This window comes from Pocillopora damicornis, chromosome 3, assembly GCF_964200805.1.
Source record: "Pocillopora damicornis chromosome 3, jaPocDami1.2, whole genome shotgun sequence".
NCBI classification, from domain to species: domain Eukaryota; kingdom Metazoa; phylum Cnidaria; class Anthozoa; order Scleractinia; family Pocilloporidae; genus Pocillopora; species Pocillopora damicornis.
Window position 1 is genome coordinate 18,842,422 of NC_142672.1, and position 26,972 is coordinate 18,869,393.

The 26,972-nt window shown below is 36.9% G+C and overlaps 3 protein-coding genes across 4 annotated transcripts; all 3 read right to left on the bottom strand.

Annotated features, from left to right (window-relative positions):
- Nucleotides 1–282: 282 nt before the first annotated feature.
- Nucleotides 283–19,148, bottom strand: LOC113664991 (uncharacterized). Its single transcript, XM_027180639.2, has 26 exons — nt 19,014–19,148; nt 18,082–18,254; nt 17,293–17,517; nt 16,686–16,797; nt 16,265–16,339; nt 15,906–15,977; nt 15,515–15,586; nt 15,141–15,212; nt 14,627–14,698; nt 14,072–14,143; nt 13,319–13,390; nt 12,651–12,722; nt 12,134–12,205; nt 11,589–11,660; nt 10,987–11,058; nt 10,230–10,301; nt 9,403–9,474; nt 8,817–8,888; nt 8,296–8,370; nt 7,717–7,791; nt 5,847–5,918; nt 5,317–5,510; nt 4,605–4,730; nt 1,639–3,189; nt 724–1,129; nt 283–475 (listed from the first exon to the last, which is right to left on the bottom strand). Exons 1-26 carry the CDS (start codon nt 19,103–19,105, stop codon nt 415–417), a joined length of 4,173 nt encoding a protein of 1,390 aa, XP_027036440.2. The 5' UTR covers nt 19,106–19,148; the 3' UTR covers nt 283–414.
- Nucleotides 19,149–22,052: 2,904 nt separating this feature from the next.
- LOC149048664 (CUB and peptidase domain-containing protein 2-like) lies at nt 22,053–23,622 on the bottom strand. Its single transcript, XM_089199517.1, has 3 exons — nt 23,331–23,622; nt 22,748–22,920; nt 22,053–22,315 (listed from the first exon to the last, which is right to left on the bottom strand). Exons 1-3 carry the CDS (start codon nt 23,492–23,494, stop codon nt 22,053–22,055), a joined length of 600 nt encoding a protein of 199 aa, XP_089055643.1. The 5' UTR covers nt 23,495–23,622.
- A 323-nt stretch (nt 23,623–23,945) lies between these two features.
- On the bottom strand, nt 23,946–26,457 carry LOC149048665 (uncharacterized). Of its 2 annotated transcripts, XM_089201378.1 has the most exons (4): nt 26,350–26,457; nt 25,444–25,530; nt 24,571–24,624; nt 23,946–24,328 (listed from the first exon to the last, which is right to left on the bottom strand). In XM_089201378.1, exons 2-4 carry the CDS (start codon nt 25,520–25,522, stop codon nt 24,033–24,035), a joined length of 429 nt encoding a protein of 142 aa, XP_089057504.1. In that variant the 5' UTR covers nt 25,523–25,530; nt 26,350–26,457; the 3' UTR covers nt 23,946–24,032. The 2 variants fall into 2 exon arrangements, with proteins under 2 accessions (XP_089057504.1, XP_089057503.1); XM_089201377.1 differs by lacking the exon at nt 26,350–26,457 and having other exon boundaries at nt 25,444–25,659.
- Nucleotides 26,458–26,972: the final 515 nt, after the last annotated feature.

Genomic DNA, 26,972 nt, shown 5'->3' on the forward strand with positions numbered 1-26,972 from the left:
TCATAAAACTCCTGACATTTAAATAGACTAAATTCTGTGATCAATGTATTGCATTTTATAATAGGCCGTATTGCATTTTATTGTATAAATGATTTAGTATTTACTATGCTGAAGTCGAATTGGGATCTTTGCTCGATGCGTATCCATGATATTATTAGTCAACAGGATAATCTTGACTACAACTACTTAATTATCTGAATATAAGTCGGGATTTAACACCCATTTTAAACTTGTTTCGTGATTTATGCGATAACGCACAGTCAGCTCATTGATTTATAGGATAAAGAATTGTACTTTATTCTTCTTCCGTCCCTTCTGCTTTGCTGATGCATTACTCTCTGCTTTATTCTTCATGTCTTCCTTTTAGTTTGCCGTTGCCATACTCTCTGCCTAATCAGTCACACATGTCTTCAGCTAAGCTGATACTTTACATTCTACTTCAGTGGTAAGCTTCCGAGATTCGCGGTACATATGCCTAGAAAAATGAAGGGTTCAACGGGACTTTCAAACAAGGTTTTATTATTAAGTTTTATTGCATCGTGAGAAACTTTAGCAACATAAAAGATCTTTTGTTAGTTTTATATCGCTTACGCCAGCTTCGCTAAAATTAAATGGATTGGGTGGGTCTTCAAGCGGTACGTAAATTTATCTAAAAAGGGGATTTTCATGTACCGGTGTCTCTTTGTTTTAAAGGTTTAAGGTTTAAGTTGGTGCAGGACTTACTTTTCTATTGGAAATGTGCTTCTTATCCATCCATGCACTGCCCTCAAAGCGAAAGACGAGACTACAGTTTGCGTCCATTGATGGTTGTGGTTGTGGTTGTGGTTTTCTTTGATGACTTCTTCCTCTCGCTTGTGAAATTCCATACTGATTTCATTTTTGATTTCGACATTATCTTGACAGAGGCCAAGGGCTAAAGCTTCACTGTCTTGCGCAGAGTCAGCAATGGACGGTTTTTCCAACATTCCAGAGTCAAGCTGGGTCTTCATCAAGTTACTACCGGCCATTTCTTGGATTTCTCCTTGCAAGTCATTTAAAGGAATGAGTAAAGCCAGACAACAAGAAAATGACCATTGTGGGTTTTTACACCACCTCTTGAAGAACTCGTAGAAAAACATCAAGTACTGAACTGAGGTATGGGAAAAATAAAAAAAATATCGCAAAAGAAATTTTTTTAATTGAGGTGGTGACCCTTAAGTAGAGAAGATATTTCACTGCATGTATGATTGAACAATTTTTTTTCCTTTACCCCTTTATCTCCTCGTTTGAATAAGTAAAAAGGCTTCTCTCCAATTTGAATTCCTAATATCTACATGGCGTCAGTATTGGTAATAGTTATTAAATAGGCAAGAAGACCTCTTTCGTAAATGGTGGCCTAAATGCCCTTCTGTTTATTTTTAATTAACATGTAAAATGCCGCCTAACCTTGATGAAATATTGAAAAATTGAAAATTGTCCCTCGTACGTGAGGCCCAAAAGGCTTGTTAGGATGCACACCGAAGAATAACGATAGTGCTCGTCATTATGAAAGAAGTCTATAGCTTATTTAAAGTCCGAATTGCATTAGTTTAAATTTTTGTCATCGGATTCTTCACATGAAGCAGCGAAAATAAATTGTTTAACTCACAGCTCTCTTACCAAACATTTGGGCAATCACCATTGTATTTGCACAAAGTATTAATATCTTGATCACTATTTCGTCCTTATGTTTATCTGTTAAAGCTGATGTATTCTCTGCTGGGATTCTGCCCACCGCACCAATTCCCAAGTTTACAACAGTGACGGCAAGGGATGTCGACATGAGTCTGTTTTCAGAAGCGAGTTGTATGGGTTTCATCCAGGAGAAAAGCATTCCATACATACCAGCCACGACCCACGCTAAACCAATATAGGACCTGCGCTCTTCTCCCACGAGGATAAGGCCAGACGTAAGAACAGCTTTACGAGACATTTCGACTAGTTCCCAGTACCACGAAGTGGGCTTATAGTTTTGAAAAAGAAACGTCAACCCCTCAATCACTTCCGTGTCAGAATCCTTATTACTTTCTGTGTTGGATGGCATCACTCTTCGTTGCCTCCAAAGTATAATAAATGAAGCAGCAGGCAAGGAAAAGATGTAGGCGGCCGAAACGTATGCCAGGATCAGCCAATAGTTGTATATTGATCCTTGGCACTGGATGCTGTAATCCGATTTAGCGTATTCTCTACACATCTCCTCCCTGTCATCTCTGCAGAGTTTTCGGCAGGCAAATGGAATAACACTGGCTGTTTTGGAAAGGGTACTCAGATATGTCACATACAAAAAGAAAAACAGATTTTTGTAAACAAGCTGTTTTGTTTGGGAGATTTTTGTCGACTTTTCCTCGTCTTGTAGACTATGATTCTTCATGATGATTGTCTTATAGATAACGTAACTTGTCCCCAAGGCAATGGTGACAGTCAAATTCAGTGTTAATAACACAAGCAATTCTCCAAAGGCATTCACTTGTAACCCTGAAAATAGACACTGAACCGGTGCGATCTGAAGCAAATTCAATTGAAATATTCCAGAGTATGTGGCGACCGCTTGCAATGAGTCTGGCCAATCAATGAATGAGAACACTTCTAGTAGGCCGTGAGTGACCTGATAAAAGCCAATAAGTATTTTGAGCCTTGAAAAAAACACATTTATGAGATGGTGACCTTGGTCCTTTTCCAATTTGGTTGTTCTCTTCCACATCAGAAAAGCAAGAAGCAGAAATGAAAGTACCAGGATAATCGACAATTGTGCTGCAATCCACGCCTTAGAGGGACATTTTGTACAGGACTGCAGTCGCTTGTGATATCCTGAACTACAAACGGCACAAAGTGGACCTTCATACCCTTTTCCACATGGCGAGTCCAAGCCTCCTTTGCAAGATTCTTCTTCTTGGCACCTGTAAGGTGTGGGGATAGCATACGGATATTGCACGGAAAAGTTATCCAGCCTTGGAGAAGGCGCCAAGAGATTTTGTATGAAATTCTGGTAATGATTTTTTAATGTCTCGTTTCGCCACTGCCACCAAAATCCGGATTTTAAGGACGCATAGTCATCTTGGCATAACAGTCCTCCGTTGCCACATTTGCGACACTCAGCGAATCGATTTGTCCGATAAAACCCTTTCAAACACGGACAAGCGCGATATCCAGCAAAAAAGTCAGTACCAGTTCCTGTTAAAATTTACAAAGGCGTCAGTATTGTTCAATTCAGATTTGGCCTTATTTTCAAATTTCTTCGGAACAGTGCTATAACTGCCTCACGACCAGTACAATGGGTTAGATGTAGGAAATTTTTACATTTCTTTCTTGCTTACTGCTGACATCCGTACGTTTAGAAAGCCTTAGCACAGTGGGCGGTACGAGACGCTCTCAGAATAAATTTATGGTTATATAACTTGAAGAGTTTATTTTAACACATGTTTGTTAACATAAAAAGGTGCTGGCCATATACATCAAATGCATCGTTTCAAGGCTTATCGATTCTTGAACTTAATGTTTTGTATTAACCCGTAGCAATATGAAAATTTTTCCTTATAAAATAACTTCAGTTATTTTTTTCTATAGTACACTTGGTTGCAATACGAAAAACGAAGTTCCTGATTTAATTTTAAAATTTTTTAACTTCTAACAGATTTTTCTCATTGGTAAATCAATTTCCTTTCAGAGCATTCCTTATATGCGATTTCCCTTGGCCAAACGAGATATATAACTAAATGTGTCAGATTTACGATCAAACACTCAAATGTAGGGATCCGGTTTAGAAGCCGCAAAGTTGTGGAGGCCATAAGAAAGAAATGTAAAATGAACGTCTTCACCATCGAAATCTTATCTCGAGAATTTGAAAATACATTCATATCCCTTAGATATAAATTTCCAGTACTTTTTAACTGCGAATCACTCCGTAGACAAGGGGGTCGTGTCTTATAAGTATTCATTTTGGGTTTCATGTAACTCTTCCAACATAACTCCAGGCTATGGCCATATATCAACAGGCAAATACGTGAACAAAAAATCATGAAGAGAAACTCAAACGGTTCCAAAGGGTTTCAAACGGAACCTACCTACGACCCTGAACCTGCAGATCAACAGAGTATTTGACAGGTCTTAGGGTTTAAGCTGGAGGCGTTCAAGTTCAAGTTTAATGCAGAGATTGAAAAATACAATTCATTCGCGCTTGGTTGTGCGCAGAGAGTTGAACACACTCTGGATCAAATCTTCCGTCATGTAAACTTCTTTCGATTTGGTGTGCAAACAGTAAAAGCTAATCAAGTGTACGAGATGGAAGAACTCTATTGCTGTTGTTACACGTGTTAATGAAGACCGACAGCTTTGTCAAGGTAAAGCGTTTGTTTGCCCTTTACTTGTGATTTTAAGAGTTATGTAGACCTGATAAAATCCCTCAGTTTCGTCACAAACCAAACTCTGAGCCCACGAGGGGTGGTCTTCACAGAGTTACTATCTCTAATCTCATCTCACCAATTCATAGCCACTAGTTACGTATTTGACTTTTCGAGAGCCACTTTTGAGGTGAGTTATGGACGGACAAGCTTTGATAAAAGTTAGGTGCCAACAGTGTTGTTACTTACCTAAGGGACACGCTTTGCAATCCCGAATTGATTTTCCAGGTGTATTGTCGAATGGAACGTAAGATCCATTTGGACACTTCTTGCAGCTTTCCGCAACGTAACCAAGAGTGTCGGAGTAAAATCCACCTGAAATTCATTTGATGCAAAGGATGGAAAGCCGAGGCAAAGGAAAGTAGGGACAGTAAAGTTAAAGTTATTACTAAAATGACAAATAATTGTGTGAAAGTAAGAACTTGCAAGCTTGAAGACTGCTGCACATTAAAAATGATATGATTACCCCGGCATTCAGGGCAGGTTTCATAAAAAAAACCGTTGGAATCACTTAAACAATTGTAATACCAAAGTACTAATATAAAATAAAACGTATATTTGAATCGAAAAAGGATTATTCCATGTTTCATAACTAACGGATTGTCAGGACTCTGTGGTAAGCAATACAATCTAATTTTGTACTTTCGGAGAGTGGCTACTGCGTACCAGTTCATTGGGAGACTTTTGTTGAGTTATGATTTGAAAATATTTGGTCTAGTTGACTGCTTCCGTGTTTTCTCCGATGACTGGGGTTGTAGTGACTCGAAAGGCTCCGTGCCTACTATTTGCTATTGGAGTTTATGTAACGTTTGCTAATGGTGGTTTATGAATTCAATAGGGCGTCTTAGAGCAGTGTCCATCGGAAAAAAAAAAATTCAACGTTAATCAGACGATCACATACCTGGAGGACATGGAAAACACTTCCCATATCCCGCTGAAAACGTTCCTAGTGGACACAGTCGAAATAGACTTTGGCGGCTAGAGTGATTGATGGTATGTGTAAAACCCATCCCTGACAAAGCTTTTTGTAAGCGAATGAAGCCAAAATAACTAGAAGTGACTTCGAGAACTGCTATGTGTGATTCGCTGGGATTCCTTGGAATAAAATTGAACAACGAAGTTGGTTACTGGGCACTAAATGCAGTCAAGAGTTACTTGTATATCAGGTTAGTGTTGCCTTACCTATAACGCAAGAAACAGTTATTCGTGTTTAATGTAATTGTTGGTGAAGTGCACAAAAAACCTGGCTTTTAAACTAAATTTTAAGAAGACAATAAATTTTTCTGGGTGATCCAAGAACCATTTGGGCAATAAGTGGTCTATAGGTAGTCTATCAAAATAACCTGACGTCATCTGAGCGTTCGTTACGTGAAAGCTCATACCGACGGCTGCTAGCTTTATGTTCTTGATCACTGAAAATATGATACTGACAGATATATTTCTAGCATGGTCTCGTTGTTATAGTAGTATGCTATTTTCCGAGGAGTTTGTCCCCACAAATTGCTGAAACAGAAGCACAAACAATAGTACAAGTATTCACGCTTGCTGTTTTAATTGAAAAGGAAAAAAAAAACGCGTCAGGGGAAAGTGTGTATAAAAATTTGTTGTGACTATAAATGTTAAAGTACTTATGACAATTTTTTTGCCAAAATGTTTAGCTTAGAACCGCGTGCATCAAACGAAGATTTCGACGAAGACTGACAAAGACAGTTTCTCGCCTGCGGTGTTCAGGTCAAGCTTAGGCGAAAAATTCCCGTTACTGAACATTTAGTTTGTTGCGTTTATGTTTTGTTTTCTATGGCAAAATCTATGTTACTAATGGGTAGCTGTGTTCGTTTCTGTTGCCATAAAGTTTTATTCCTTCATACTATGTGCGGCGAAGGTTTCCCTCGGTCAGTTCTCTAGAATTTCGTTGCTGTAGAGAAATTCCCTCAGTAAACCAAAAGCTAACTTTTGACGAAAGAATCATCTGCATAACGAGGTACAATGGTTTTTCACCGAAAAGTCATCGGCAGAGGCAGAGGGTATCGTCGCGATCGACGAGTCGGCCAAACCGAACGGAAAACGATTGAGTTTACAGTCACCATTACAGATGATGCATTTCGGTTATTGAAATACCACGGAAACTACAATTGGTAGGATTTTCATACAATAAGAAATGCACAAATGTAGTCATGTGGAAAGACAAGGAGTATGAGTACATCTCGAGTGCGTGAAATAAACAGCAATGAGAAGCTCATCATTCTTCGCCTGCGAAATATCAGCCGAAACGAATGTTAAACAATCGTGTACGACGTGGGAAAAAGCCCCTCAATCAACATTTTTTAGCTGAATTCTTTGGTTATCTTCCCCTGATTTCACTAATGGTATGTGTTCGTAACAAGCGTCTTCGGAGTCGGTACGGAGCATAAGACCGACAACAGTGAAGAGTAAAATCTCCTCGATCTCGACGATCGGAACGCGTCCATTTGGCCGTGTAGGTACATCCTTTGGAATGTAATGTATAGAAATACCTGGTATATGTGTACTATTCTTTAAGTTAACATCATTTGGTCCTCCGTCCACGTAATACGTTCGTCCTTTCTTCTAGATTTCTCCTTTCTCCACCATAGTTGCCGACATGTCTTTACAGTTTTCTACGTCACAACTATATAACATGATCTTTTTGGCTGCGCTTTTAATGGGGACAGTATTTGGCCGTCAAATCGTACTTTCAATGCGAAAAAAAAATGGTCAAGGAGAACTCGCAAGGCGTAAGGTCGATTATTTTTAATTTTAAATCCAGCTATCAACCAGAAAATGCAAAAATAAATTTCGTGTCATAGGCACGTTAAGTGACTTATGTCTAAGGGTATGGAAACATTGTGGCTCATGAGTGAAGGAATGCTTGCAGGAAAACGTTTATGGTCCACTGCAGACTTAACTGAAAATTCCTACGGTGGAGATCTGTCTGATCGTTAGAGATTATCCGTTACGATGAGACATTTACGCATAGTATGTCCTAATATAGAATTGCCTTCAGCAAAAGACGGATTTACCGTGCGCAGGTGCTACTGTAAAATAAACAGTTACAAAATCAACTCATTCAACTGCACCCATATGGTATTTCCACTTGCGAATTATCATATCATATTAGTGGCATTATGACTGATGCGGATAATGAGATCGATCCCGATGAGGAAAATGGGATTGACACGAAGCTAATGATGCGCCAACAACTTTCTAGAAGAGGAGCATAAGAGGTTCCCTGAGTTCATATTAATAGGGTTAATCTTCATTAAACATTCGTTGGATACTTTACAGTTTAAAACCGTGGACGCTGAGATTCACAAAGGATCCTGAATTAAATGTTTTCACGTTCGTTCGCAAAAGAAATCTGTTAAAACACAGCTATTAGTTTAGAAACAACAGGACCTGTACAAGGTCATGTAAGCTAAAAATGCTACATTTAGCGGTGTAAGAGGAGTATTTGTGGACTTGTGATAATTAATAAATACGATTTTTGTTCACTCAGCTATAATGTCAGCTAAATTGTTAATTGCTCAAAAATTTGTGGACATAAACCTATGGCACAAGAAGGGAGAAGCGTGACATTTCTCAGTATAAAACAGATATCCATAATAGCTAAACAAAAATTTCCAAATATACCAGAAAAGCCGTGAAAGAGTAGTTTGACAAAAACATCTCGAAATGGAAGATGATGCGCCACGGCTCCATGAGCGTAACTGTTATGCATAAACCAAAACTGTTGTGGATTATTTCACACCAAAGGTAAAACAAGCTTCCGAGGGTTAATTTGAAAATCTGATGTTTGAAATTAATTGAGGAGAGGTTTTTTTCTCGGTGAGGAATACAAGAATTTATGATTAAGATAACTTACAATCGAGTGGTAAGGGGGCTGCGGAAACGAAATGCCTCCGACCCAATTGCCTGTATGGGATTATCGGATAGTGCTCTAAACGTAAACGATAAAAAGATTGATGATATTTTCATCGTCATTACTGCTATCTTCATCGCCATAATATACATCGATCGTCGTTATCGTTGTGTTGTGGTAATCAACGTCACCATACTCACTAATGAGAGTAATGATAATGCACTTGATGAATGATTTAATGAAGACAGGATAAAAAAAAACATTTGATATTGCCTAAGGTAATCGTATATTCAAGATAACAGAGGTGTGTGAGTTACGTGAAATTTTTATGAAGACCAATAACAATGGACCTTAACTTCCTACGTGCGACTCCAAAATTTGCCTCTGCGCATCCTCCCCGACACGAAAATAACTTAGAAACATACTGGACAACAGAAGCTGTCGAGTATGAAGACATGAGAGGGCTGCACTAATTCCTGACGGTAATTATTTTTGAAAGAATTGGCGTATTGGTGTACACTTACATTACACTTATGAATTCCAAAGCATAGAAGGCTCGTGGAGGAATACGTTGTAGGTTGTTTCTATTGAGGAATCTAGCCGTATCAACAAGAGTATGGTCAACAAGTGACAGTAAAAATTAAAAAACGTGGAGGAATTGGAAAATTGTTTTATATCACAAAAAGTAGTAAGGTTCTGAAAGTGATGCGTTTGACATTGTTAAGAACTGAGAGAAACATATAATGTAGACATGCATTGATTCTCAAGCGCTGTCAGTATCAGATTTTTTCTGAGGATACTCCTTTCTAGAGACGATTTTTTCCTCAAACGAAAAAAGTATAATCTTATTTTCGGTTGCAACTGTCTTCGATCACAACCTTTATTTAAGATATTGGAAAACAAAAATAATCCAAAGAAAGCCAACCCAATCCTTTACAGTATTTTTCACTGTTATGACCCAGCGTTCGCTTAACTTATGTCAGCCTTCTAGTTTCAATACAAAAACGAAATATTGGTGCGTAGAGAAGATTGGATTGAGTAAACTAGATATGTTTCATAGTGCACAAACAATTTAGTACGGAAAACTGAGGTGTATCGAAGTTTACTTACAGGAACCGCAAACTGATTAGCGTGGCAAAAAGGCCCTCTGGAAGAGAGGTGATGGCATTATCAGATAAATCCCTGTGGAAAAAGAAATAACGAGACTGAATAGAAAATAATGCTTCATATTTTATGGGTGTAGAAACAGATTTGATTTCTGTATTTGCATTGTTATAAACAAGTCCAACCGGAATGCCACAATATATTATGGTGTCATATTTTGCGCATTATTTTACCCTACTCTTTAGAATGAAGTAGTGGTGGAATGATAAAAACCAGTCATGAATAATATCGGTAAAGATAAATTCCTAGAATGCTTATTCATGCTGAAATGTATTTGATGAAACTTGTTGAGTTGTAAGCTCTCGGCATGTTCTACATCACTATGTAAATGTATCTAAGGAATTAGTCGTGTAGCACTAGTAGTTGTTATCGTCAGGAGTGACCGACTGCTTGGAAAGCTATACTGGGAGAGAACTACTGTGGAAGTTTGTTCATTCTATGGAACTTTGGAGAAAACTGTGAGTTTGTGTCAGTGGTGAGTTAAGATATAGACTAAATTAGTTTGTGAAGGATAAATACTGTACCGCCTCTAGGAATCGCCCCATGATTAGAATATTACAGTTGTGTTATTAAGTAGTTGAGTTTGTATGATTGTTGTGTACTTTGTGTCGGTTAAATTATACCGTAATACCATTGGCACATGTTAAGATAATTTCGCCACTGATATTAAATAGGGCTCCGAAAAGAGTGTTTCGTGGGGTAAAGTTGGTTCTCGTCTCAGCACGTATAGAACATTGTGTAGGATTTACCAGGGCGTAATACATTTTACATACAGGTCATACAGCCTGGTCAACTTGATGAACAGTCGTTGTGGAAGAGAGGTGATAGCGTTTTTTGACAAATACCTGTGAAGAATTAAGTAACTCGACGAAAAACAAGTAAAGCACAAAAAAAAATTGTAGGGTAGAACGAGGTAGATGAAGATTTTTAAGTAGGACATAGGAAATGATAGGCTCAGTTGGCAAATATTTTTTTGTGGTAGATTAGAAATAACATTTACAGATATCTAGCTTTTGAAGTAAAATCGAAGTTGTTGTACACCTATCTAAGTGGTTTAACATATAATCTACAACAGTGTCATAGTTTATGTGTCCTCTTGACCTTGATGGCGTTAATTTAGTTATATTGGAGTTACTATACCATTATTATATCTCAGTGAGTAAGTGCGCTATGTTTGGCCAATTTAGCGGGCCGTGTTTCATTGTACGGCCCCCTAACTTCAATAGTTTTTTTTGATCGCCAAAATCTTGAGGAAAAAATTGAAAACATTTTGAGGAAGAGCACGCAAACGAAGAAAAAGAACAAGTAGAGAAAGACGAGCACGACGAAGATAACCCCAGTCGAGAACTAGATGATTTCATCGTCGCCGAAACTTTGTGAAATACTATGAAGAAGGATAGTAAGAGGTATCTATAACATCCGGTTTCGCAAGTGGAATTAACATTTCGCTCCATGGGAACATTTCATAGAGTAAAGTTGGAGTGTTTCATTTTATGCGCAGAACATTATGGAGAGTATGTTATCACGCACAGTTCTTGCAGCCTGATCATCTTGGTAAACAGTCCTTCTGGAAGAGAGGTGATACCGTTTGAGGATAAATATCTGAAGAAAAATCAAGTAATCAAGCTATCAGAAAAAGTGTATAAGGGTCATATTCCTTGTGAATTCTCTCTCTGTGATACTAGAGTTATAAGAAGCAAAATTAGTTCCAGTTCCGACTTTATGATTAAGTATCACATGAAGAGTTGCCTGTACGCAGTCGCCTTTTTTCCTTCGTGAGCGAAGGGACTGAAGCTAATGCGACCACTTAGTCATGACGACCGTAGACGAACGTTATTGCTTGAAGATGACTGGTGATACTCGATGGAAGTAATAACATCATGGAAAACAAGACAATCATTATAATTAGCACAGCCAACGGATAACCAGTGTCACTTAAGGTATTCCAGTCTATTGAAAGTGTGATATGGGGAATAAAATGAAAACAAATATTAATGGAAAAGCATGTAAGGTAAACAAATAGGAAGCTGAAAAGAACAAAACTAGTGAAAAGAAGAGGCAAGAGCCCTAGTTTAAATGTAAAACTGCATAGATTTTAAAAGGTAAGTTAAGGTATAACAAATCTCACATACAGGTGATTCAGCTTGGTTTGTCTTTCAAACAGTCCCTCTTGAAGGGAGGTGATGGCGTTTGAAGATAACTCCCTGAGGAAAAAAATCGACTACCTATGCAAAAGAAGTACACTGCTCTATAATATAGGGAATTTATCAAAGGAGATCTATTCTACTATAATCATGAAGTTACGGAAGTATCATACGGAAGAGAATAGGTTCAGTTGGCAAAATTTTTTGTGTAGATAAGAAATAGCGTTTGAGACAGAAAGCCTCTGAAGTAAGATTTAAGGTAACGAGAGTCAAAATCTGTTGAAGCGTATTGGGTCATTAACTCTGATTCCCGTTTCCCCTTATTGGGTTTTTCTAAACCTGTCAATGTGGAGCATTGCAGTGGATTATAGTGTCGTGCTCCGATTGATGTAATGACATAATAAAGGGAAAATAAATACCATCATTACACCTAGTTACGCAATTGGCGATACGAGGGGGACATTTCTTTGGGCAGTGTTGGTATGTGATCAATCAACGGACAGGAGAGCTAAGCTATATCAAATTTTACGAACAGTAAAAACAGCTCGGTCTGCTTGGAAAAGATTCCCTCAGGAATAAAGGTGATAGCGTTTGAAGACAAATATCTGTGAAAGATAAGTAATGCTTTATGATTTTGGGAATTTCATGATACAACCCAGAAAACGACAGAAAAGTTATTTGTTACAAATTTATCATTCTTAATGTTATGGATTTATTTTTGAAATCAGACACTCAGTATAAGATCATTATCATAAGAAAACAAAATGCTTCATGAAGTCAAGTTCATATTTTCCATAATAGGCATTGAGACTAAAGGATTTTTCAGTTGGTAAATGTTTTTTCAAGTCAAATACCTGTGCAAAATAACGCCACTAGCTCAGCGAGTTTGGCTCGTCACGGACGGTAAAATAAATTCATCACTAGATTCATCTCAGGATCAAAACTAGATTGACGCAGTAACAAATTATTTCCTTGGCTTTAGCTGGTAGGAGACTTCGTATTTAAAAAACATTAAATGGGGTAAGCTAAGGTACATCAATTTCCACTCACAGGTGTCGCAACATGGTCAGCTTGGTAAAGAGTCCTTCTGGAAGAAAGGCGATGGTGTTTGAAGATAGATCCCTGTGGATAAATCAACTCATTGAACTAAGATAACAAGTGATGCTTCATTATATGTGGATGTTATTATAGAAAAGAGAATCGTTTGAAGTTTTAGCCATTTCATAGGAAACGAGTTATTTAATGATTCGAAACGCTGGCAAAATAATCAAGTATCATAAAAATATTTAACACAGCTAAATTGAGGATCATCAATGATAGTCTAAACTTTCATTCCCTATCATGTTTACGTTCAAACGGCTCATGATAGTTATGATAGTTGACCAAATCGCGCTATGAGATCGCGTAATTGTGAACAAATGTGGGGTGCGCTGAGGTTAGCAACTCCTGTGGCAGTTGAAATTTTTACTCACGAAGTTGCGAGTTGAAGACACTGAAGCCTGCTAGGAGATGAACTACGAGACGTTCTGCGAAATTGTGATGTCTATTTTAGTCAATTAAGCATTTGCCGTTTCGGTTTAAGCCATCTTTTCATTAAGTCCGAATAAAAAAATCAAATTGTTGCGTGAAAAAACATTGTACTGAGTAAAGGTGGTATGTATCTTCGTAAGAAATGAACTTTTTATAGGGTAAGCTGATGTATTTCTAAAAAGGCGTACAGGTATTTTAGCGAGTTCGGCTCGCGAAAAATTTCTTCTGACAGAGAATTGATCAGGTTTGAAGATAAATGCCTGTAAACAACAACAACAACAACAACAATCAGGTAAGTCAGGATGACAAGATATCCTTTCTCGAAAGGTAATCTTACTGGCATGATAGAACACAGAAATTACTGGAAAGATTTGATATTATCATCAAATAAAATGGAACGCCGGAAAATAAATTTACCAGAGAACAAAGCATTCAACATATTGAAATAAAATCGAATTGTTCAAACTACAAAGTTATTATATAAATTCGTAACACTAGTGAGAAGTACATTTTTCATAGGGTAAAATCAAGGTTTTTCATAGTATGCCCAGATCCTTAAGGCTCGTTAGTTTGGCTAACACTTAATTCTGTAGGGATGCAATGGCGTAAAAAGACAAATCCCTTTTAAAGTAACATCTTATCAATCAATGCGAGATTTAAAGTTCGGTTCTTTATGTTCGCCCCCATATATTTCGGTTAACATTTCCAATTTGTTGTAAAGCTGCTACCCAGGAACATCATAAGGTGTTCCGTTGGTATATTCTGTGCATTTTTTTCGCTCGACATTACTTGATGAGGCTACATTATATCAGAAAAATATAAAAAAAATCGTTTCATCCAGCTCCGAAATTTTGATCATAGAATGGTATGAAGGGAACATGTAATTGGGTAAGCCAAATGTGCTTCATGAGATAAGTTAAGATATACTAAATTTCACTTACAGTGTCTTCAGTCGGGTCAATTTAGCAAACAGTCCTTCTGGAAGAATGGTGAAAGTGTTTGATGATAAATCCCTGAGGAGATTTTTATTAACTTAGCAAGACAAAAATAATTTCTTATACCATCGGTATTTGATGATAGGACGAAGAATTCGAAAATGATAGCAAGGCATATGAATATGTCAGCATTCCAATCTTATAGACTATTGATATACCAGGAAATAAAAAAAAATCCTCAGCATGATTGCCGGTAGCCTAAGCGAATAATAGCACAAAGAATTACGCAAAAAACTGAAGAGCACTATGATTAAACTTCAAGAATCTTGTGCGCCCTAAAGAACAGAAAACACATTGTGTGGGAGAGCAAAAGGACGGAGGTCGAGTGAATAGCAGCAGATGATATTATGTTGGATAACGAATAACAACATTTCACCCAATTCAGAAATTTTGAACTAGTAGTCGCATGAACGAAACTTCGCATTGGGTAAAGGTGGAATGTCTAATTGTATGCACAAAACATTTTTCAGAGGAAGCTAAGGTCTGCCAAATTTGACATACAGGTTCTCTAGGAAGGTTAGGTCGGAAAATAATCCGTCAGGAAGAGAAGCGATACTGTTTGAAGATAAACGCCTGTGAAAAAAATTAATGTCTTAGCCAATTAAATAAGATAAAGCTTTGCCATGAAGGGGATTTTGTAAAAGGACACACAATAATAGCAAAGCGTTTAATCGGTTGGCATTAAAAAATACCCAGTTTGTCGATAACTTTGTACATTTTATTGAGTGGTAAACAACTACAACACTCTACACAATAAACCGGAATGTTGTAATTCATCTCCAATAAGTTACTTGAAAGTCCTCCCTTTCCCAACTTTGACAACTTTGTAAAAACAAGGCCACATTGAAATGGGAAGAAGGGGAGATAAATGAAATAAGTAGGAAAAAATTCAAAAAGTAGAAAAGCGTGCCAAGACTTTTTCCACCCATTTATAGTTTAGTATCGAAACTAGACAATGATTCAAAATGTTTGAGACGTTCAAAATTGTGATGGAAAAAAAAGTTATGATACACACAGAGTATGAAGGCTGTTTAGGTTGGCAAATACTGTTTCCGGTAGGAAAGTAATAGCATTTGAAGACAAATCTCTGTAAAATAATATCCAGATTAGTAGGATTTAAATGTACTTTTGTCTATTTCTATCATTTATGCTCCATTCCCTGTTCTTTCTGGTCGTATTTTTGGTAAAGTTGTCAAATCCATACACTAAAGTATATCTAGGTGCCATGCTTAGTGCTTTCGCTTGACACTGTTTAATTAAACTACAATATATTGAAATAATTGACACTACCGCTCAATCCAGACATTTCGTAGAACAAAAGTGGTGCTGTATTACATTATGCATTGAACATTTTGTAGAGTAAGCTAAGGTATATCAACTTTTCCTTACAGATGCCTCAACCTTGTCAGATTGGCAAACAATTCTCTAGGGAGAAAGGTAATGGCGTTTGAAGATAAAAACCTGCGGAAAAATCGAATTGTTACCCAAGGAAAACAAATGTAGCTTAACTTTATGGGAAAATTGTAGAAGAACACAGAAAATACAGGAAAAAGTTTTAACATTGTTACTATTCCAAAGGTAAAAAAATGTTTAATGAAATGAAACGAAATAAAATGAATAGTGGCAAAAGTAAACAAAGTCTCCAATATATTCAAACAAAACGGAATAACTTAAAATATTCATTTATTGTTTCTTATTATCTACTTTTAAAATTGCCTCTCAATAATTGTTTAAAGAGAATATTTAACAAGGTAAAATTGGAATTTTTCATAATACGTACAGATTGCGAAGGCTGTTTAGCTTGGCAAACACTTTCTCTGGTAGAGAGGTGATCGCATTTGAAGACAAATCTCTGTAAACGTAAAATTTAAGTTAGCAAGATAAAAGGCTTCGTTCGTCACGTTTGGCCGTTTTTACTCCTTGTTGCATTTTAATTTTTTTTACTTGATTTTTCGTAAACCTATTCAGATCTTATGACTCGTATTTTTACTGTAGCTTCACCTTGTTTTTATAAATGACAGGATATTTAAGCGACAAACACCATCATTGTATTCAATATTAAGATTAAATGGCGGCATAAAGAGACAGCAATTCACTGAGTAAAATTTGGCGAGTTTAGGTGTGTCAAATTGCACTTACAGGTCCTTCAGCCCGATCGCTGCAGCAGCAAACAATCCAACTGGAAGAAATTTGATTGCGTTTGAAGATAAATTTCTATTGAAAATTAAAGTCACAAAACAAAGAGAATTGGTTATAAAAGGGAATTTTGTAACATTAAAAGTATATATCACCCGGAAGGCCATGTAATCATTTTCCTTTTCCAAAGGTATCCATATTTCCGTAGGGCAGATAGGATGATTTGTGTAATATTTCGCGCCAATTGCACCAACATGGACAACGAACTAGGATTCTTAGAGGGATGCACGCCCACTATCAAAAACACATCTACAGCAAAAAAAGCAAAAAAAAAAAAAGAAGAGAAACAGAATAGCCAAGATATAAAATTGTAAGGAAAGCAATGTTGATCAGTTGTGTAAGAAATCTCATAAAACAAAGTTACAGGTTTTCAGTTCTCTCCGGAAGGCAGTCCATAAGATACGAAGGTGTTGCGTTGGTACAGGAAAGAGTCCAGCCATAAAATCTTAATCCGAAAGAACAGGTGGGTCTGCAATCTTAAAAGAAATTATTAAAAATTTAAAGCAAGAACGACATCTTAAAAAAGCCAAGTGAAAAAGAGAAAAAGAAACGTGGTAATCGCAACAATAACAAGAAGATTAAATTATTGAAAAAGCTATCTTCCTCGAAAATGCAAAAATTTTAATTCCCAACCGGCGATTTTGTTACTTCAGCCGGCCTAATGGAAAGTTAAAATCTACTTACTTCATGGTTTAAAAAAATATTCATTTAGTAGTCATTTATCAAAACTGACATTTTGCATTCTCCCTCTTATCTAAAAATCGAAATGAGTAAATCTTTAAGTGATTCGAAGCAAACTGGCCCCAAACCAGGACTGAAGGATCAAGTTAACTGATTGAGAACTCCAGGACGTACCTCCATACTTGGATAGAATGGATCAATCTAAGAACTAAGTTGTTTAATTTCCCTTTAGGTTTATTTGCTTCATTGGTGTCTTTGAGGTGATCAACGGCCTTTAGTCAGAGACTTACCTAGAACAGTGAAGACTCTAAAGACAGATCCATACTTGTTGGTCGCCAAACAAGAGTAGTTTCCTTCCTTAAGGAACTTAAAAGATGCTGTGTTTGTTGTGTTCACAAGTAGAATCGAGTCGTTTAGAATCACTGTGTGTATAGGTGGACTTCCCGTCACTAAACACATCACCTCATTGCCTGGAAAGGCTCGCACAAGAACTGGCATCGATATGCTTGGAGGACCTTCAAGAAATGCATAATGAAGAAATATTACAAGTAACAATGAAGCATCCTGTTGAACACAAGAGTAAGTCACATGGGGAAATGAAACGACTGGGTTATTACCTGCCAAAGCATTCTTTGGGCGTCAAGTTTTGATAAAATTTGCATCTGAAATGCTCATCTTACTATGAAGTATATTCTTTGGGTCGTAGGTTAACGTTATCGTTCTTCCGTATTTTAGTTTGACGGTACCTAAATCTACCTCTGTTTAATATCAGTTCATCCTAATTAAAACTTCCTCCCGAAATAAATACCTGTACACGGGCTGACCTTAAAACAATGAAATTGGTGTCAATTGAGAACTTTGAGAGCATAATTAATAAGTTTTACTTGTGATATCCTTGTGTAATAAATAACCCGTGAATATCATTTAATGTGCCATTGCATGCATAATTTTTTTAAGCTCGATGTATAAATCACGCGAACAAAATAACCCACCTATAGGATAAAGTTTCAAGGAATCGGTTTGAGGAATATACATATTTTTTATCAGAACATTGAAAGATAAACACTTAGTGTACACACTAGGTAACACAGCCGTAAACAGCAGGGAAAATCCTCTTGTCTGACCATATAGGTCAGAGTGGAATGTTATTATCGCGTAGTCTCCAGATACTTCAACTGTTCTTCCAGTCTGAATTCCACAGTATTTACCAAATGTGAAGTTATTCTGATTGGAAATTTCTACAAAGTCATCTCTGCAAAATAAAGACGCTCCTAAGGTACCTTTCTCCAATAGTTTTCACAGTTTTCCTTTTGAATTTTAATAACAGCAATTATATAGTTTAATATATATAACTTAAAATATTTTTCGTAATCATAAAATCATCGCAAGAATAAATTTTTAAATCCGATTTGATAGTTGTTAGCCCTTGTAAAATAAACCCTTCGAGTTTTTGTCTCCATCATTGTCATCAACATCATAATCACAATCATTGATATGTTTATTCTCGTCATCATTACAGTCACCGACAGCATGGTGAATATCGTTATTGTTGTCATGGACGTTGTAATTATCATTGTCCTCGTTCTCCTTAACGTTGACATCTTTGCTGTTGTTTTTGTCGTCGTCATCATTTTCATTTTCGTCTTCGTTGTCGCTATCGTTTTTTTATCTTTGCAGATGCCTTTACCTTCGTCATTTTCGTTTTTGGTAGTCTTTGTCGTTCCCGCTGTCGTTGCCGTTTTCACCGTCACTGGTGTCGTATCCTTATTGTTAAAATTATTTGAAGCTGAAAAAATAGAAATAGACGAAGACTAAAAAATATTCGGCGGGAGATGTAGAAGAACGTTGAAGGTTGTTTTTCTTATCCTAGCCGTTGTTTTAAATTTTGGAGTTGACGGCAAGGTGGTCCTCTGATAAAGGTATAGATACCGGGGGTGGGGGGGAGGGGAGCTCTAAGCATTCAATAACTGGCCCTATACCAGGGTACTAGACGTGTTGAAACCTTTAATACCTGCATAAGGACGCTTCCTCTAGTGCAAAATCTTCGAAATAAATTTTCATCGTCATGCTTTGAGGAATGATAACCTGATATAAACAATCCATATTCCTTGGGTACGAATTTGGATATTCAGGACTCTGTAGTGAGTTGTTTCTCAAGGAACCACAACCTATAGGAACGATAGTTTTTGCTTAAAATGCGTTTCAAGTTCTACTCAATATGCTTAAACGAACTAAGGTAGATACTGGGAAAAGACAACTATAAATAACCAAGAGATATGAAAACATCGGCTATCAACAACTGCTTTTCCGTCATATAAAATATGAAATTTGTTTGGAAGCTCCCTAATCTCGGCATAAACTCGGAAAGTTTTACCATTTTTTCCTTCTTCAAATATTATATTTTGAAGTTATTGTTTCTTTCTGAATATCATATTGATATTTATCCCTCTATTATTCAGTTTGCGGTATGATGTTGGTTTTTTTTTTAGGTACAGTAATTAATTAACTTAAGTTATCGAATTCATTTTGAATCACTTTTCAAGTAGCTGAAACAAAATGTTTTTAAAAATTGACCTCTTTTGAGAGTCGTTTGACTCTATGAGAGCTAATAAAATTCATACACTTTATTATACCCTTAAGCAATATTTTATCTCCAGCGGCAGGTCAAATAACGAAAATGCATCATTGTTTCGAGGGGGGCGGGGTAAGAAAGGTTTAAGAAAATATCAAAACAGTCAGATAGGACAAAATGAAGGGTGCATATGTTGAAGTCCTAAATGTAATAACTGTCCTAAATGTAGTAAAGTCCTAAATGTAATAACATTTGGTCCTAAATGTAATAAATCCCTAAATGTAATAACGTTCGGTCCTAAATGTAATAAGCCTCCTATGCAATCGTTTAACTGCGCTAACATTGAGATGTTAAAGTGACAGCTGTTGCACCAAAGAATCCTCTGACCAATATTTATGGGATATTGCGGGCTTACTGATATTAATCAGCGGCTTTTTATTTGTTAAAGACGTAGGTTGAGAAGCATTGGCTACAAAACCTTATTCTAATACTGATGTGCATTTTGCATCAAATTGACGGACGCAGAAGCAACGAGAACGTTGACTAATAGCTCTCTCTATATCATTGGCTCAGACTCTTAAGTGTGACAGATTTTGACGAAATACTTCTGTCCTCAGTGCCGAAGTTAACACTTGATGAACCAAGTTACAAGGAAAAAGAAGTCCACCGACTTATACGTTAGACAAATTTTGGGCTCAGAAGGGCATTTTTTGTACTGTCTTCCCTTGCCAGATTTGTACGGGTTTGCATAAAATATATTCATGTGCGTTTTTGACCGAAAGTGAGGTCAAAATGGCTATATATTGGCCGAGTTCTTGGACTGAGACGAAGTCACGATCCATAAAAAAGTAGAAAAAGAACGAGGCTAATATCCAGTAATCTTGACCATACAAGAGAGTTTATATTCTCTTGGCTTAATCATTAAAGGATTCATTGTATAGCAAAAGATTTCGCTTTGATAAGAATCAAGAATGGCCTGTTTATTTCGAGAGCCGATAGTGAAAGCCAACTGTGTTTGCAGCACAATAAACCCAAGAGGGTCGTTTATTTTTTCTATGTATATATGAAAACATTGTCCAAAAGTTACGAACTTTGTAAGTTTTCTTGCGTGGGATCAATACGGGGGATCCCGAACGGGCGAGGGTGGGCCCATCATGCCCGCTCAGGTAGCCAATCAGAACACAGGATTCACTTCATCTTGCCCGCGTGCGCTGCTAGCTATATGATAATGTGACTTGCAGAGCAAGATATCGACTGACCAATGATATGTTATCCCATTTCACGATCACAGGTCTCGACATGTTGCCTTTTTTCCACGCAAGAGTCAAATTGAACCATTGAGCTACACCATTCAACACATGATGGTCAGTTGGCGGTCTAATGAACCATTTATTTTTTTCCTTTAGCCCCTTATGACGGGTTCATCAGTTCCCGAACCGAAATATTAGGAAAACATACATTTTAAAGTTGATCTCAAGTTTATATTTCATTTTTTGTCTTCACCTCTTCTCCCCTCCGTGAGGGGAGAAAATGAATAGATAAATAGATGAATGAAAAAAGAAAGCTCAACAGTTTCCACTTATAGTCATATGGTACATGAACTGATTACTGAGGTGGAGTAAAGCCATCGAGGGCTGGAAATGCAACACCCCAGGTTCAAAATTGAATAAATCAGGATAGTCATTCTTAAAAATGAACTCAAATGCTTCATTAGAATCAATTGACACTGAATAACATTGATGTGCAAAATTTCAATAACGCTACTGATAATAATAATTTTCTTTTGGATTGAAATGTGACACAGCGAAATCATTCAAACTGCTCTAAAATGGTGCGTCACTTCTAAAGACTTTAACACGAACGATAACATCAACAATAGCATGCTAGTTCATCATCAATTGTAGTAAATTTCTTTTCCAAAAAGTCTTAATGGTTACGTACCAATCGATTCCATCCTATCGAGCTTCCAGCCAAGCACTAGCCCACTTTGGGCTGGAAATGATTTTCTTCAACTCGATCAATAAACCGCTATAAGGACCATACTTCGACTGCTGATATTTCTTATGTCTAGCAAGTAAAAAGACGCTGATATTGATATCAGCGGGCGCATAATTTGACATGTATACTGGTCAGCGGATTTTTGGAGCAACAGCTGTCACTAACATATCAATGTGGATGTCCGCCATAACAACAATGCACTGCAGGAGTTAAACGATTGCATAAGAGGCTTATTACATTTAGGACTAAATGTTATTACATTTAGGACTTTATTACATTTAGGACCAAATGTTATTACATTTAGGACTTTATTACATTTAGGACAGTTATTACATTTAGGACTTCAACAGCATATAGGGTTTATCTATTAATTTTAGCAAAAGTTGCTGTAAGCACTGTCGTAAACTAAACGCCAGTAAAGTGCAAGTAAGAAAACTTGGTGCTCTATACTAGTTTCTGTATTACCTAAATGAATATGAACTAGTGATCGTGGTTATTGGCTTCAGGCTCACCTGGAAGTATCACTACTATCTCCTGCACATCAGTCCCATACTTGCTGGTGGCCACACAGGAATAGTTTCCTTCTTCACGGAAGCGAACCGTGGCTAAGTTTGTAGTATTTACCAATACTGTTGAGTCCTTTAATATTGCTATGTGTATAGGAGGACTTCCTGTCGCTGAACATGTCATTTCTTCGCTCACGAAGGCACGCTCCACAACAGGCATCGATATGACAGGAGGACCTTTCAGTGAAAATTACTTAGAGTCTTTTAGTGCAGAACATTAAGCTGAGTCCAAAACCTGGGGTATATTTGTTTTTGGAGATATACAAAGTGAGAAACATGAAAAGGTGGGGATATACCAAACTCAGCCAGGGCAGGCATGAAGTTACATCTGTTTTTACACACACTCATCCAAACACCTATCGACCTATGAGAGCGTGTGTAGAATCTTATAAACAAAGGAGTACATTTGAACTGCTGAACTCTTTGATTACTCTCACGTCCTTGACATGCAGGATATCCAGCATCGTTTGTTATTTATTATTATTATTATTATTATTATTATTAAATTTATTAGTTAGCACGCTCCAAAGTTCAGGTAGTCATATTAACGAGTTATAATAGATATTTTTGCCATTTGAGCTATAAAAGATAAATGCCAATGGCACGTACTTGGTAAAACAGCAGTGAAGAACAAGGAAAATCCTTTCTCCTGATCTGCTGAGTCTGAATGGAATTTTATCACGGCGTATTCCCCAGTTATTTCAATTGTTTTTCCAGTCTGCGTTCCACAGTATTTTCCAAAATTTATATTATTCTCGTTGGAAATTTCCACATAGTCATACCTGTGAAATAGAGAAACCTTAAGGTATTCACATTAATGAAGTAACCTTAAATTTTACAACTTATCTGTAAAGACTGATTAACAGACATGATTGCGCATGTTTTGTTTTTGTTCTTTTTTTGCATCCTATGGCCATCACTTCGAAACGGAGAATTCTCAAAGTAAGTCGCTTAGCGTGTATGAGACTCCATATCTCAAAAGACGTTGATATCGAATGAGGACGAGGAAATCTGGTTGTGACGTCAGAACCATGTGTCGGTCCACCACAGGTTATGCTTCTTTAAGCACCTGCGATCAGATTGTATAGTGGGCACAACTCTAGTAATGATGAATGAATGCTGAGCTGAAACACAATTGTGCGAAGTAGTCTACAATTAAAGAGAGAATAGCTCTTTTAGCTTTGTTACATACCGACATAGATCGCCCTCCAACTCAAAATCATAGAAGTGAATCCGCATAGCCATGCCGTGAGGAATGGTAACCTGCCATATACAATCCAGATTACTTTGATACTCATTTGGATATCCAGGACTCTGCAGTGAGTTATTTTTCAAAGAACCACAATCTATATACATATTAAAAGAAAATAAAACATAAATGCGTTAGATATGTTCAATAGGCTGCTGACGATACTTGAAGAAGAAAAAAAAAAAGAAATGTAAACATTACTATCAGAAACTTTTCCGTGTCATGTACCACAGCCATGCTGGACATGGAGCAGTTAAGTTTGAACTGTGTTTTTGTAGAGTATTCTTATTACCGGTCGAGGTATCGAAAGATATAAAACAAGGAAAAATAACACAACCAGAAAGAAATTCAGCAGTTGTAGAACATAAAAACTTTCAGTGCTGGACACTTGCCTTTGCTGAATAATAAAAATACCAGACAAAAAACAAAAAAAAAAAAAACGAGAAATGTTCTGTAACCTTGCTGTAAAAAACATGGGGCTTACATTTTTTGGAGTGACCGCGGTTTTGGAAATAATTTAATTATTTTGCTTTGAATGTTATATGGCTTTGAACATGAGATGGGTACGACACTTGCCAAGACTTTTACTTTTGACTGTAATTGAAGGTTTTTGAAACGCCAAATGTAATTTAGGTTATTTTCTTTCTAGGGCAGTCTCATATCTAAAGTGATGTGAGGTGAAGGGTTTTCGTCATCTGTTTGAAACCTACCTAAAAGTATCACAGAGAACATCTGCTCATCAGTTCCATACTTGCTTGTGGCAACACAGTTGTAGTTTCCTTCCTCATGGAGCTCAATAGTTGCTATGCTCGTTGTGTTTACCAATACTATTGAGTTTTTCAGTATCGCTGTATGTATAGGAACACTCCCCGTCACTGAACATGTCACTTTGTCGCCTGCAAAGGCTCGCACAACTGCTGGCATCAATATTTTTGGTGGAGCTGGAATGGAATAAATTCATGACACTATGCCACCAACTCAGTAATGGTAGATCATAACATTGCCTTGAAGTTAAAAGAAGCAGTGCTGAAGAACATAGAGCGAATGCATTTGTTAACATTCACAGATACATGAATGGCCTGCTTTGCCCTCAAAAAAAGGTAGATAGAAAACGATTTATGTATTTGTAATATGTAAATTAGGCTCAGTATCCTCCATGGGGCCTCTGCAAAAGATGTGTTACCTGGAATAGTTATGGTAGTTTTAGGATCTGGAGGCGCTGTGACACCTGTAGGATCTGAAGGAAAAGAAGTATTTATAGATAGTACAGTATTTGGATTCCTTTCAAAGAAAAAAGGAAAAAAAAAAAAGAAGAAAACGTGAATAATCCTTCTTTTTACGTTTGAGATTGTTTTCGGAGTCAGTATTCACCTAAGAGCTATTAATTGCTGGCCTTATATTTACCCCATGGATATTTTGTGGGGGAATTTGTTTGATGTGACGTATAATCTTCCTCTTATCGGTGCGTTTGATGTTAACAACACTCAGGTTATATTATCTTTATGCATTTTTTCGGCGTCACCTTAGGGACAAATTCTTAGGGACAAATTCTCTCGAAAACATTTTGGGGTAGTTTCGTTTTAAAAAAGCTCTTTAATTTTCACCACATACAGCTAGATAATGGGTGCAGGTTAACACGCGGAACGAATTTTTAGGAACATGAGAAAAAAATGAAACTAGACGACGCTAAAAGTCCGAGATGATCGTGTGTTCGAAAGTTCATTTTGTTACTTTGAATATTTTGGGGGAACATTTGCTTTTATCTCAACTTATAGAAAACGACTCAAAGGGAGAAATGTGATTTTAGAGGGTCGCAACTTTGTTCGCTACTTGTAGCTAATCCTCTTGCGTCTTACTCTGTGGTTCCGCAGGGATAGTTTGACGCTCACGTGAAAATGGAGGAAGTTTTCGCCTTTGTGGGTTGTCAAAATTTCAAATATGGAGAATCTTCTTTCACGTTGGAACTCCCCTGATATTCTATAGCCTTATCAATTTTTCTCTTGGTAACGAAAAATGCCATCGATATCGAAAAAGTAACGCAGAAAAACAGGCACACCTGTAATTGAAGAACCAGCGTAATTATTCCAGGTTAACACGCAAATGAAAAGAAGCGAGTAGGGAATAAGAGGAAGCATGTTCTTATCTGTTGACAAAAAAAGAAATTCAAGTAAGATAAACGCTTAAATCAGCCAACTTTTCTTAAGTGTACCCGTCGTACAGACGGCTAAAAGGAAAAAAAGAGAAAAAGAAGAAATGCAGTAAGAAGGACAAGAAAAGAAAAATAAATTAACGAATAGATAGAGGAGCGAAAGGATTCATGAATATATCGGATGTATAAATAAATAGATGGTGTATAGAAAAAAAGGGTGGATGAATGGATAAATGGATGCAAGGATGGATTGATTAAAGTGAATTTACCGGAAGTGAATCATTGAATAGATGGATAGAAAGAAATCGACAGATGGGAAACTTTATATAACAATCGTAACTGGGACTAAAAGTTGAAATACGTTGCAATTTTGCTCTTTCCAAATGCTGTGAATTAAAAAATTACGTCATAGCTTCTAAAGCAAATACAGGAATACAACGTTATAATAAATGTTTTTAAAAAGTGGATAGAGAGAGATTGAGGGACTCTCATTTTTGCAAAAAGTCTCCATGGATTTTTCATTTTTCAATTTCGTTTGGTAATGCCACGACTAAGCAAAGATAATATTGTGTTTTTACACATGGTAAAGCTACATGCATATTCCCGAGCGAAGTGTAACTCCCAACGCATTCTCACCTTCGTCCAGTCTTGATAATGGTCTATCTCATCAAAAACTTCACTTTTAATGTGGAGCTTAAACTTCTAAAGCTTAACAAAGCTAAACAATCGATATCCTGTCATGTAGATAAACGCAGAATGCTTGGACGAATTGCCCTCCATTTTTACACGTCAGTTATTCTTAAGAAACCTCACCTTAATAACATTTTTTTTCTGTGGGCTTGATCTGGCAAAAATGTTTAAGTCCGCAGCTTTATGATGTTGTTATTTACTTCCTTAAACCTTAAGATAATTTTACATTTTTATGTACAACCACACTTCTACAAAACTTTTGAGAGGTGGCTTTTAAAATTGCCTCGTCGCAGCAGGACATTTTACGGGCAAGGCATGTGGTAGCGTCACGGCGTAAGTTATGTCTCAGCAAAAAAGCAATTCAAATCTAGTATGATCCACCAGATTTGAGACAGCATTAAGAGTTTGATCATAATAAAAACAAATTAAGTTAGATTCATAAGTGAAAGAAGAGAATTCCCCTTTTGTCTCGGCAAAAAAGTGATTCAAATCTAGTATAATCCACCAGACTTCAGACAGAGTTAAGAGTTTGATGATTATAAAAACAAATTAAAACTTAAACCTTTAGGTAATTTTATATTTTTATGTACAACCACACTTCTGCACAATGTTTGAGAGGCGGGTTTTAAAATTACCTCATCGCAGCAGGACATTTTACGGGCAAGGCATGTGGTAGCGTCACGGCGTAAGTTGTGTCTTAGCAAAAAAGCAATTCAAATCTAGTATGATTCACCAGATTTGAGACA